At 45.8% G+C, this 13,921-nt stretch overlaps 1 protein-coding gene across 1 annotated transcript in view; it reads left to right on the top strand.

The window, feature by feature from the left end:
- The first annotated feature begins 600 nt into the window (after window positions 1–600).
- The window catches only part of LOC103188177 (fructose-1,6-bisphosphatase isozyme 2), a 28,945-nt gene continuing 15,624 nt past the window's right edge, over window positions 601–13,921 (top strand). The window contains exons 1-3 of the mRNA XM_007908061.2: window positions 601–853; window positions 5,214–5,376; window positions 9,285–9,377. Of these exons, the coding sequence (XP_007906252.1) occupies window positions 684–853; window positions 5,214–5,376; window positions 9,285–9,377 (426 nt within the window). The 5' untranslated portion in view covers window positions 601–683. The remainder of the gene's footprint in view (window positions 854–5,213; window positions 5,377–9,284; window positions 9,378–13,921) is intronic.

Genomic DNA, 13,921 nt, shown 5'->3' on the forward strand with positions numbered 1-13,921 from the left:
CCTTGCCTTTTATATCTGGCACATTTCACTTACCCAGTTACCAGGGACAGATTTAATTATAGCCAAACAACTTTGAGGTCTGTCAGTGATGAACTTTGTGTCATTTCAGTGAGGGTGTCTGCTGTATATGCCAGATCACATTTGACTGCAGCTATGACCTTTTTGATGTGGGTAATATAAGCATGTCCTATAAAATGTTTGTGGTTGCACATAATTCAGTGTTTGGTTTCTGCTGTTTTGATCTCTTGAACAATTATCCTTATTGAGATTTTTACTTTAGTTTTGAAGCTCAGTGTGGTATGAACGAGCACCATGTTACAGTCTGACCTAGTCATACCCTTCTGTCACATGGGATCAAATACATGTATGTATTTCTGTGAATGTGCAGTTCACCTGTTCAAGATCTGTCTATAGGGCAGACAGTGACTGATGGATTTCGGGGAATGTTAGTGAAGTCAAAGTCAAATTGGTCAAAAAAATTGCTCTTTCATCAGTCACTGGTAATATTATAGGAAGTCCCGTTAGTGACCTCTTGTAGACTTTAGCCTTCTCGTTCGCAGCTGTTCCATTCATTTGCCCCCCCCCACCCCGGCTTGTGCTTTAAATAGCTAGCCTGGTCTGGGTAGCTCCACTTGTAACTTCACTGACTCGGTCTGTGTGAAAGAAAGAGGAATCCAGCCACAATGACGGACCAGTCGGCTTTCGATACCGATGTGCAGACCATAACCCGATTTGTCATGGATAAGGGAAGGAAAGCGAAAGGAACTGGCGAATTCACTCAACTCCTGAACTCCCTTCTCACTGCCATCAAAGCTATCTCTTCTGTTGTGAGAAAGGCAGGCCTCGCCCATCTGTGAGTCCACATCCTTCGGCCTCCTTGTGCTCCACAAGTGCCTTGTGCTGCAGAGAATACAACCTTAAAGAAACTAGCTGTGTGTAACAGATTAGACAGTGGTTATAATAATCTTTGTATTTGATATAGCGCCTTATCACATTATTAAGACTCCTCAAAGTGCTTCACAGAATATACTGTAAAGTGAATTGACTGTATATTTTATGGGCGAAACAAGGGAGCCAATTGCCATAGTCATGGATTGAGTGACCAAATTATTTGTTTTTCTCTCTCGCTCTATCTATTTGTTTATTCATGTATTTACTTACTTATTGAAATAATTATTATTGTGTGAATGTAGATAAGGATTGTTTTTTTCTTTAACAAACTTTAACCACACCGTAAACACTAACAGTGACCTTTTTTGTGGGAAGTTTGTTTGTTCTTTAAATAAATGCTATTAATAAAAGAGAAATCTTCACAATTTTTAAAAAGTTTTGAAAAGATTAATAGTATCAGATTATTACCATTATTTGTAAATCAGTAAACCAGTAAGACCTTAAACTATTACTGAGAAAATTAAGAGGGAAGTTAAAAAATTGTTTTCATACAAAGAGTTATTTGAACACAGAAACTTTATAATAATAATCCTTATATTTGATATAGCACCTTATCACACCGTTGAAACACCTCAAAGGATTTTATTTCATGTTTCCGACATGAAGGGCGCTATATAATTGTAATTTGTTATTTGTAATTTGTAATTTATTGTTGTAGGGGAACACAACAACCAATTTGTGTGCAGCATTGTCCCACAAACAGCCATGAAGCGAAAGGCTAATTTTATTAGGAGGATTGTTCACAGGACAGCAGGACCAAGTCATTCTCGTTTTGAATAGAGCAATGGGATTTTTAATGTACACCTGAACAGGCAGACAGGACCTCGGTTTAACATCTCATCCAAAGAATGGCACCTCTGACATCTCTGGCACCCCAGCACTGCAATGAACTGCCAGGCTAGCTGAATGAGTTCAAAGGACTATGTGGGGCTTCTGACTCAGAGGCAAAGTGCTTCCAACTGAGCCAGGCTAACATCGATTATGAATGGATATTGACACTAAGACCATAATAACATTTAAAAGAGAAATATTGTAATAAAGAGTTCAGAGGAAATCATTTAGAATTGAAATTAGCATATGTTTAACAACAACTTGCATTTATATTGTAAATAAAAATAGAAGTCGCTGGGAACACTCAGCAGGTCAGATAGCATGTATGGAAAGAAGAAAGTGAGTTAACATTTCAGGTTGATGACTTTTCTGTAATATTTGTCTGCTAATTGTTATCCAACTCTTCAAGGTGAGATTGGATCATATCAGTAATTCTATTTTTTGCTTCAAAGGTTGACATGGGTAGATATTCCACCTGGGTTTAGATGGACACTATTCATGTAGCATTTCACAGTGGATAGAATTTATCAGTTTGTTTAATTCAGGTTGGGCAGGACAATAGGCCTTGAAGCCCATTTTCTGTAGTTCTTAAAAGGACAACCAAAATGTCTACCCAATTAACAACCGAAACATCAAATTACATTTGTATAGTGCCTTTCACATCAGGAGGACCAAACATATTGAAAGTTTTTTTTTCTAATTTTGTTATTATTTAACCTTTGAAAGGGCTTTAACAGAACCTATAGACATATTTTAATATTGCAATTTGTTTACTTTTATTCATTAGTTATAATAATAAAACTGATTATAGTATTTATTAGTATTAATATTGTTCATAAGTTGTTTTGCGATTGTGTTGATTTTTATTTTGTGTCAAGAATAAGAATGCTTATGTTTTGTTTACTGAGATCACAGAAAGCAGTTCTTAAGTGCGAGTTGCTATGGTTACTGGTGACTTGAAGGAAAGAAAGTGATTATGATTTGGTTGCTCCCTTCTATACATCAGATGTTGTTACAGGGGAGATGGACCAAAATGAGGCATTTGTGTAATAAATTTGATCACTCAATCTATTACTGTTTGTGGGACACTGCTGTGTGCAATTGGCTGCCATGTTTCACCCACAAAATACACAGTCGATCCTCTTTACAATATATTCTGTGAAGCCCTTTGAGACATCGCAATGACAGAATAAAGTGCTATATCAACAACAACAACAACTTGGATTTATATAGCACCCTCCACGCCGGGTGACGTCTCAGAGCACTTCACAGTTTCGGATCCCGGAACAGAGCCATGGGGAGGGGGAGGAAGGTGACCAAAGGCGCGGTCGAAAAGAAAGGTCTTCAGCAGAGACCTGAAAATGGGAAGGGAGGGAGCGAGGCGAAGGGAGTGAGGAAGGCAGTTCCAGAGCCTTGGGGCATAGTGGCTGAAGGCACGGCCGCCTAGGGTGGAGCGGAGGACTCGGGGGACGAGGAGGAGGCCAGACCCGGAGGAACAAAGGCAATGGGTGCTGTTTAGAGGAGAGAGGAGGTTAGAGAGGTAGGGGGGTGCAGAGGAATGGAGGGACTTGAATACAAGGGTGAGGAACTTGAAGTCGATCCTCTCTGGGATAGGCAGCCAGTGCAGTTTGGCAAGGACTGGAGTGATCGGGGAATGGAGTTTTGTGTGGGTGAGAATGCGGGCGGCAGAGTTTTGAATGATCTGGATTTTATGGATGGTAGTGGATGGGAGACCGGCGAGGATGGCATTGGAGTAGTCCAGCCGAGAGCTGACAAAGGCATGGACCAGGGTTTCAGCGGCTTTTGGAGAGAAGTATTGGCAGAGATGGGCGATGCAACGGAGGTGAAAAAAGGCGGTGCTGGTGAGGGACAATGTGGGGGAGGAAGCATAATTGGAGGTCGAATCTGACGCCTAAGTTGCGTACGGGTTCGGAGAATTTTAGTGGGAGGTCGGGTAGGTGGAGGAGATGATAACCATGAGATTTTAGATGTTGACAAGAGACGTTCAGCTGAAGGAAGTTTGCGCTCATCCAGCCCCTGAGGTATGACAGGCAGACTGACAGAACTGGGAATCGCAAAGAGAGGTGGAAGAGTAGAGTTGGGTGTCATCTGCATACATGTGGAAATGTACCCCATGTCTGCGGATGACATCCCTAAAAGGGAGCATATAGATCAGAAAGAGGAGGGGGTCAAGGATGGATCCTTGGGGTACCCCACAGGTGACCGGGTGAGAGCGGGAGAAGAAGCCGTTTATACAGATGTACTGCTGGCGGTATCAAACGCTAGAGAAAACAAACAAGAGGTCTTCATTAAACTGTACAAAACAGCCAACCTTTGGGATTAGCAGGGACAGCAGTGTACTTTCTCATTCCTGCAACACGCAGTGTTTCCAGGTGTCCGGAGTGCAGAATTTAGGAAAGCTGGCTACTGTGCTCACAAGTCTAATGGACAACCATGTTGTATCTAAACTCACATAATAGCGAGGCACATTAGAAACATAAAACCACAGAGATTTACAGCACAGAAGGCCATTCGACCCATTGTGTCTGTGCTGGCACTTTTAAGAGCAATCCTTTCGGTCCCATTATCCTGTCCTTTCCCCATACCCCTGTACTTTAGGCAAATGAGAGGATGATAGAAGGGACTGTAGAATGGAGTTCCAAACGATGAGAACATTTTACCCAATCATTGGTTATTGTTAACAAAGGGCATTTCTAAAGATATGAGGGAAACAGACAAGCAGATCCTGAGTAATTGAAGGTTGGCTTGGGAGGAGCATTCATAGGCACACCATGACATCAGTCAGTGAATTGAGTCACCGGGGAGATGTGGGGAGAAATGCCAGTGTGCAGACTTCTTGACAATTATACTCTTAAGATTTACACAAATTGTTGGATTACAGAAGGAATGAAGCTTGTCTCTCAGCAAACAAGCATGTTTAAAAGTCGTAAATCTATTGCTATTGAAAAGGGTTTTGTCAGGTCAGATCATTGTTTCAGAGGAATGAAAACTATCTCTCATCTAAACTGTTAACATTGAAAGTCACACTATGTTGTTAAAGAGATATCATTGGTTGAATAGCTACCAGGGCAGAGGTGCCATCCTTTGGTTGAGAAAGTAAACTGAGGTCCTGTCTGGCTGTTCAGGTGAAGATTAAAGATCCTATTCACTATTTGAAAAGAGAAACAAGCTTCTCCAGGTGTCACGGCCAACAATCTTTGACATTTTGTTTTAAACTCCATGGCTGTTTGCGTGACCCAGCAAAGCGGTACCACGTTTGCCTACAAATTCACAGGCACTACACTTGCCAGCAATTAGCTGTGCAGTGCTTTGAAAGGGTTTCAACGTTATAGGTGCTGTATCAACTTCAAGGAATTTTATTATTATTAAATCGCTAAAATAGTTATCACACCCATTTTTATTTTATTTAGGTATGGAATTGCGGGGACTGTGAATGTGACTGGAGATGAAGTGAAGAAGCTGGATGTGCTGTCCAACAATCTTGTCATTAACATGTTAAGATCATCCTACAGCACATGTGTGCTGGTGACGGAGGAGAATGCAGATGCAGTGATTGTAGAGCCTGATAAGCAGGTTGGTGGCGCAACAACAACAACATTTCATTTATAGAGCGCCTTTCACGTCGGGAGGACGTCCCAAGGCGCTGGACAGTTGGGTCGGGACTCGAGCAGGGGGGAAATAATCAGGGTGAGGGGAGGGAAGGGAGGGAGCGAGGAGGGGGTAGAGAGTCGAGAGGGGAGCTAAAGGCACAGTTGAAGAGAAAGGTCTTGAGACCGGCCTTGAAGGAGGAAAGGGAGGAGGCGGCGAAGGCACTGGGGGATGGAGTTCCAGAGCCTAGCGGCTGAGAGGCTGAAGGCCCGGCCACCGATGGTAGGGCGGTTAGGGCGGGGGATGTGGAACAGACTGGAGCCAGAGGAACGGAGGGTATGAGCAGGTAAGTAGGGGGATAGTAGGTCGGAGAGGTAGGAGGGAGCAAGGCCGTGAATGGCCTTGTAGGTGAGGATGAGGATCTTGAATTCGATCCTCTGGGGGATGGGGAGCCAGTGGAGGCGAGCGAGGGTGGGAGTGATGTGGTCCCGAAGCCTGGTGCGGGACAGTACACGAGCTGCAGAGTTCTGAATGACCTGCAGCTTGTGGAGGGAGGTGCCGGGAAGGCCGGCGAGGAGAGAGTTCCCATAGTCCAGCCTTGAGGTGATAAAGGCGTGGACCAGAGTTTCAGCAGCGTGAGGGGTGAGGTAGTGCCGTAGTCTGGCGATGTTCTGGAGATGGTGGAAGGCAGTGCCAGCTGTGGCGCAGATGTGGGGAAGAAAGGACAGCTCAGGGTCGAACAGAACAACGAAGTTCCTGACTAGTTTTGAGAGGTGGAGAGTGCAGCCTTGGATGCTGATGGTGTCAGCGCCTGAGGTTCGGAGGCGCTGACGTGAGCCAATCGGGAGGGCCTCAGTTTTGCGCACATTGAGCTGAAGAAAGTTGTCTCTCGTCCAGGACTCGATGTCGGACAGGCAGACTGTCAAGCAACGGTGGTCGTGGAGTTGAGGGTAGAAGAAGAAAGGTAGAGTTGGGTGTCATCCGCATACATGTGGAAGTTAACCCCATGTCTGCGGATGATGTCACCAAGGGGGAGCATATAGAGGGTGAGGAGGAGGGGACCTAGTACAGAGCCCTGAGGGACACCACACGAGACAGTGCGGGGGCTGCAGGAAAAGGCATTTGCAGAGACAAAATGAAGATGGTGGGAGAGGTAGGACCTAAACCACTCAAGGACAGGGCCTTGAAGGTTGATGTGGGAGGACAAGCGGTGGAGGAGGATAGAGTGGTCGACCGTATCGAATGCGGCCGATAGGTCGAGGAGGACGAAGAGGCAGAGGGATCCCTGGTCGCAGATGGTCAAGATGTCATTGGTGACCTTGACCAGGGCGGTTTCCGTGCTATGGGCAGCACGGAAACCCGACTGGAGGGGTTCAAAAAGTGAGTGGGTGAAGAGGAAAGAGCGCAGCTGCGAGGCGACGACTCTTTCGAGAACCTTGGACAGGAAGGGGAGGTTGGAGATGGGCCAGTAGCTTGATAACTGTGACGCATCAAGGGAGGGATTTTTCAACGTGGGAGTGATGGTGGCAGTTTTGAGGGGAATGGGAACAGAGCCAGAGGAAAGGGACAGGTTAATAGTGTCTGTGAGAAGTTGGGCAAGGAGGTGGAGCTGAGAGATAAGGAGTGGGGATGGGGTCCAGGGAGCAGGTGGTGGGTTTCAAGGGCAGGATGAGTTTGGTGACAGAGGTTGGGGAAATGGGTTCGAAAGTGTGTAGGGGAGGATGGGTAGGAGTCAGAGTGTGGGAGGGAAGGGGTGGGGGGTGGGTGGAATTTGGAGGGGCAGTGACCGCGGAGTGGATTCCCTTGATTTGGGATTCAAGGAAATCCAGCATCTCCTCGCAGTGAAGGTTGGAGGAGATGACCTGCGCGGGGTGGCGGGGGGGACAGAGGAGTCGCAATGTGGTAGAGAATAGAAGCCTGGGGTTGTTCTTCGCCTCCAGGATTATCCTGGGGTAGAAGGATGACTTGGCCGAGGCTAGAGCGGAGCGGTAGATTTTGAGGAGGTCCAGCCAGATTTGCCGGTGGACCGTTAGAGGGTGTTGTGGAGGAGGGTGAGAGCAGAAGAGGGGTCAGTGAGGGATGAAGGCCAGAGGGAGAGGAGTTCAGAGGACTCCAAGGCAGTGGTTAGGGATTGTGGGGGCAACTTCTTCCAGGGGTGGTAGAAGATGCTGGTGGGTCTGGTAGAGGTAGGGAGAGGGGTGGACGTGGTGAAGGAGATGAAGTGGTGATCGGAGATGGCCTTGTTGGTAATGGTGACATCCGAGACACTGAGGCCCCAGGTGATCACCAAATCGAGTGGGTGGCCGTGAATGTGAGTGGCGGAGTTGGTGTGGAGGGAGAGGTTGAGCGAGGAGAGGATGGAGGAGAAGTCCGAGGAGATGGAGCCGGAGGGGGTGAAGTGCAGGTTGAAGTCGCCCAGGATGATGAGGCGATCAGAGCAGAGGCAGAGGGATGTTAGGAGGGTAGAAATATCAGAGAGGTTTTAGGGGGCCGGTAGAGGAGGAGAATTTTGAGTGAGAGATTGGAGGGGTGGGAGAGGGTGAGGTGCTCGAAAGAGGGGAAACATCAATCACTGATGATATCTTCTGAGCACAGTTACATCTGTAATTATGTTACTATTATTGAAAGGATTCAGATTGTATTGGGTAAAAGATACTTTGAAGGAATCTTCAGGGACATTGGATGGATAGGCTGATAATCAGGCCCACTGTTACAAGGGATGGAAAATGTGATTATGTAACGTGATAAGATGATAATTATCACATCGCTGAAAATTAGAGTCCAGAACAGTCAATAACTATCGACTGATTTAAGTGTGAACACTCACCTCCTCCCCACACCCCCAACCACAAACACACAACCTTCTGACTCAGAGGCAAGAGTACTAATAACTGAGCCAGACTGATACAGATAGTTAGTAGCAGATCTGAACAGGAGTTTAGGAAGAACTTTATGCAGAGGGTGGAACTCACTGCAACTGGTTGAAACAAAAAGCATCATTGTATTCCTGAAGAGATTGTATATACGAGTGGGAGAAGAGAATAAAGGAGTCTAGTAGAAGGGATTAGGAAGGGTGCAGGCTCATGTATAGTATAATAATAATCCTCGCATTTGATACACATTATCACGTCTTCGAGACATCTCAAAGCGCTTCACAGAATATACTGTAAAGTGAATTGACAGTATATTTTGTGGGCGAAGCACAGCAGTCAATTGCGCAAAGCAGTGTCCCACAAACAGTCGTGGATTGAGTGACCAATTTATTACTTTTTTTTGAAGAAAGTATAAACACCAGTGTGGACAAGTTGAGTCGAATGGCCTGTTTCCATGCTGTATCATCCTATTGTAATTCTATGTAATTGATCACAATGTCATTTTAGTTTCATTTCACAGGATACCAGTCTAACCCTCTCACACAGCAGTCTAACCCTCTCACACACCAGTCTAACCCACTCACACACCATTCTAACCCTCTCACAAATCAGTCTAACACACTCAAACATCAGTCTAACGCACTTCAATACCAGACAGATACCAGTCTAACACAATTAGAGTACAACATTTACTTCATGCTCATTCACAAGCCTTTGGTTAAGTCCTCAGGTCACCCTGTATCCAGGGTCTAGTGAGTGGGTATGAATCAGAGGACTTTCCCTGTTGAAATTAGTTTACGTTGTATGGTGGGCTTTACGTTTTGTGGTGGGCTTTACGTTGTATGGTGGGTTTTACATTGTAATTGTTTTTACAGGGAGAGGCACCAGTAAGATTACTCCTTTCCTCAGTAATGTTTTATTATTATCTAATTATTATTTAATTATTATTATTATTATCAGCTCTGATGTGTGACATTATAATCCCATTAACAAGATCAATCTGTGTTTCTTTCTTTCTAGGGTAAATACGTGGTCTGCTTCGATCCGTTGGATGGTTCTTCCAACATTGATTGCCTGGCATCCATAGGAACCATTTTTGCTATTTACAAGAAGGTAAAACATTTCTTTTCTTATTAGAGATTCAATCAGTGTTCAGTGCTAAACCCCAAACTAGCACAAACTAAAGAAGCTTATTTTATTATCTCTCTTATACCCTTTGTCCAGTAAAACTGACAGGCAGCCAGCCAGCTCCAGGGCATGAACCACTGCTATTATGTAATTGCCTATCAGGAGTCACACCAGGAGTGGCCTGAACCAGGAACGTCTAGGAGGAATAGTCTGGTTAGATTGAGTGGTCTCTTCCCATGCCTGTTTTTCTGAGTTTATTCCTGCTTGGAAATCAAATATAGAGTCAATTCATTTTACAGTATATTCTGTGAAGCGCTTGGAGACATCTCAAAGACATAAGGCATTATTATCAAATGCAAGGATTATTATAAGGATTATTGCCACCATCTACTTGTTCATTGAAACATGTTAATTGCTCTTGCAATTTCTGCTACGTAACATGATAAGATCTTCATAGTTTTTGGTCGAGCAACAACCCAAATCTTCCTGACCTGACAATAATGTTTCCCATCCAAAAACTCTGTCTCTTTGCTCTGCTCTACAATGTTGGAGCATGGTTCCAGAGGTAGCAGAGATTCCCTAGTCGATCATCTTCATTTCACACGAGCCTGAACACTGGCAATTCAACGATAGCTTCCCCAGCGTTTACACATAATAATAAATAGCAATCCTTGCATTTGATATAGCACTTTTCATGTCTTCTAGACATCTTAAAGTGCTTCACAGAATGGTGAAACACGGCAGCCAATTGCGCACAGCATTGTCCCATAAACAGTCACGGATTGAATGACCAATTTATTATTGTTTTTTTGAAGGATTATTATCCCTGGAAAAGTGATCCACCAATCGACTAACAACCAGGTTCCTACTTACTGCTAGGTCAACAGAAGCGTGTGGAGTAAGGAAACTTGCCCAACATTTCGCCCTGCCGGGAATTGAACCAAGGTTGGGTTTGATTCTCTCTCTTTTGAGGCGAGTGCTCTAATCACTGAGCTACAGGAATCCACATACATTATCTGCCAGGGCTGACCCAATAGCAACCATGTTAGGTCACTGTAATTGTTGGAATCTGTAACCGCATTTCACTCCACCACAGACTTACTGAAAGTAGGTCAATGGATAGCAAGCTGTATGTGCATGTGGCCACAAGATGGCGATCCCCTACCTTCTAAATTTTCTATAGCAAAACAATTGCTGAGATCAGTGATCTACTGGGTGCACATGCCCAGAACATCACTCTGTCCTTGTTTACTTATAGGGGTGGGATCAGATCTGGTTAAAGAGTAAGCTGGTTGACTTGAATTAAAGTGACTCCTCTAGTGAGCTACATTACTTGAGAGGCCTCCAAGCCAAACACTTGAAAGCATAATTCATTCTGACAGCAGAGACTCAAGCGCCCGCTCTTCCACATACCAATTTGTCACGTGGAAGGACAGTGTTATCTTTCTACTGTGTCATCCGCACCCTGTTGACATGCAACTCCACACTTCTTGCAGTGCTGAAAAACTAAAAGGCCATTGCCATAAAATAAAGGCACGCAATCCGAATTCCAATTATAAGGCCAGGGATGTTACTAGTTTGCTGCTCACTGATTACATTCCACTAATCTTAATCTTGCAGAAATAATTTGTGGTATTTCTTAATAAGGAATCAGTAATGATAGGGCAGAAATTTAAATACGATCAAGAAAAGAATTAAAGGAAGTTAAAATAAATTATTTTACACAGAGGGTGGTTGGAATGTGGAATTCTCTAATCTTAGATACGTAAGGCATTCCCAGACCACATCACAGCAGAGTCCCCAGGGGGTCTGTGTCATAGATTCGGTACAGGAAGGAATCCCTATTTGCATATCTTAGTTCTTGTTCCTGATCTCTACAACAACAACAACAAGATTCCATTTATAGAGCGCCTTTCACGTCGGGAGGATGTCCCAAGGCGCTGTACAGTTGGGTCAGGACCCGAGCAGGGGGGAAATGGTCAGGGTAAGGGGAGGGAAGGGAGGGAGCGAGGAGGGGGTAGAGAGTCGAGAGGGGAGCTGAAGGCACGGTCAAAGAGATCTCTGCTGGGGGGAGGGGAGAGAATGGGGGAGAGGTGGATAGGCAGGATTACTTATGCTCAGCTTCCATCATGACCTATAATTACACAGTCATTATAAATAGCAGAAAATCCTGTGAAACACTTTGGGACGTCCTATCCATGTGAAAGGCGTTATACCAAATACCAGGATTATTATATTTTTCACCCAGTTGGGACTCCTGTCCTTGCTAATGGAGGCCACTTCGATGAGTTCCAGGCGGAGGGGAGTGGGTGAATGACAACATGGGGCCTGATTCCTGTGGAACCATACAAGCCAGAGCAAGAGCCTTCACGAGACAAGTGGTGAGGGAGGCCTGGGGGAAGGGGCATAACCCAATAACAATAAACCAGCAGATGTGTCATCACATACCAGCTACCATGGACACATACAAAGCACAACTTTTTTTCAAAACAGTTCATGGTCCCTTGGGTGTAAATGATCACATTTCCAACCACATTTCCTGCTATTTCTACTGTTCTTTTCAACAACAAGCTTGATAATATGACAAATAATCCTTGTATTTGATACAACTCCTTTCACATCAAGAAGATGTCTCAAAGCGCTTCCCAGGATTTAGTGTAATGCGTAGTGATTGTGTATTTTGTAGGTGAACACAGCAGGCATTTTGCTCACAGCAATGTCCCACAAACAGCCATGAAGTGAATGATCAGTGTTACTTGGAGGATTGTTGATCAGGACACTGGGAGAAACTCCCTTCTCTTTTGGAGCAGTGCTATAAAGAATCTTTAATGTCCACTTGACCAGACAGACACAGCTTTCATTGCAACCTGCTATGCGTTTGCTGCTTTGCATTGGACATTTGATGCCAAGTTTGGGTTAAAAGAACGTAGTTAGACCCTATTATAGTGCAGTGGTTTGTATCCCTAAAACTAAAGCACCATATTATTATGGGTCTTACATTACAGTGTAATTTCTGGTCAGCACTTCTGGGTCATGAGCTTGTGGATAACATCTCTCCCCTAACATCACCGAGCTGTGTATGTATGAAGTGCACAGTTAGCGGAGACTCCTCTCGTATTTCCACTGGTTCCACTACCCTTTATGCCCCTCCTATTCTACCTCAACAACAGTTCCACTATTTTCATCCACTCTCTGGAACTATATCCTTGAATCCATCCACCTTGTTCCCTCCTTCCCTACCTTTAAAGACCTTGGATGTTTAATGTCCACCCTAATAGCCAGATGGAGTTTCAGTTTTAGTGTCTCATCTGAAGGATGGCACCACAAATAATGCAGCTCTTGCTCAATATTGCACTGGTGTTAACTATAGGTTGTAAGATCAAGTCCCAATGTAAGGCTTCAACCCACAAGTTTTTGAATTTCAGAGAGGCAAAAGTGTTACCAACTTAGCCAGGCTTCACTTTACTTGGGGTAACTCTACCTTTCCTCCTCTACTCTCAACTCCACGACCACTGATGTCCTGACAGTCTGCCTGTCCGACATCGAGTCCTGGACGAGAGACAACTTTCTTCAGCTCAACGTGCGAAAAACCGAGGCCCTCCTGATTGGCTCACGTCAGCGCCTCCGCACCTCAGGCGCTGACACCATCAGCATCTAAGGCTGCACTCTCCACCTCTCAAAGCCAGTCAGGAACCTCGGCGTTTTGTTCGACCCTGAGCTGTCCTTTCTCCCTCACATCCGCACCACAACTGGCACCGCCTTCCATCACCTCCGGAACATCGCCAGACTACGGCACTACCTCACCCTCACGCGGCTGAAACCCTGGTTCACGCCTTTGTCACCTCAAGGCTGGACTATGGGAACTCTCTCCTCGCCGGCCTTCCCGCCACCTCCCTCCACAAGCTGCAGGTCATTCAGAACTCTGCAGCTCGTGTACTGTCCCACACCAGGACCACATCACTCCCACCCTCGCTCGCCTCCACTGGCTCCCATCCCCCAGAGGATTGATTTCAAGATCCTCATCCTCACCTACAAGGCCATTCACGGCCTTGCTCCCTCCTACCTCTCCAACCTACTATCCCCCTACCTACCTGCCCGTACCCTCCGTTCCTCTGGCTCCGGTCTGCTCCACGTCCCCCGCCCCAACCGCCCTACCATCGGTGGTCGGGCCTTCAGCCTCTCAGCCCCCAGGCTCTGGAACTCCATCCCCCAGTGCCTTCGCCTTGCTTCCTCCCTTTCCTCCTTCAAGGCCGGTCTCAAAACCTTTCTCTTTGACCAAGCCTTCAGCTCCCCTTTCGACTCTCTTCCCCCTCCTCGCTCCCTCCCTTCCCTCCCCTCACCCTGACCATTTCCCCCTTCCTCGCTCCCTCACTTCCCTCCCCTCACCCTGACCATTTCCCCCTCCTCGCTCCCTCCCTTCCCTCCCCTCACCCTGACCATTTCCCCCCTCCTCGCTCCCTCCCTTCCCTCCCCTCACCCTGACCATTTCCCCACTCCTCGCTCCCTCCCTTCCCTCCCCTCACCCTGAC

The sequence above is a fragment of the Callorhinchus milii genome, unplaced genomic scaffold, assembly GCF_018977255.1.
Source record: "Callorhinchus milii isolate IMCB2004 unplaced genomic scaffold, IMCB_Cmil_1.0 Scaffold1, whole genome shotgun sequence".
In the NCBI taxonomy this organism is placed as follows: domain Eukaryota; kingdom Metazoa; phylum Chordata; class Chondrichthyes; order Chimaeriformes; family Callorhinchidae; genus Callorhinchus; species Callorhinchus milii.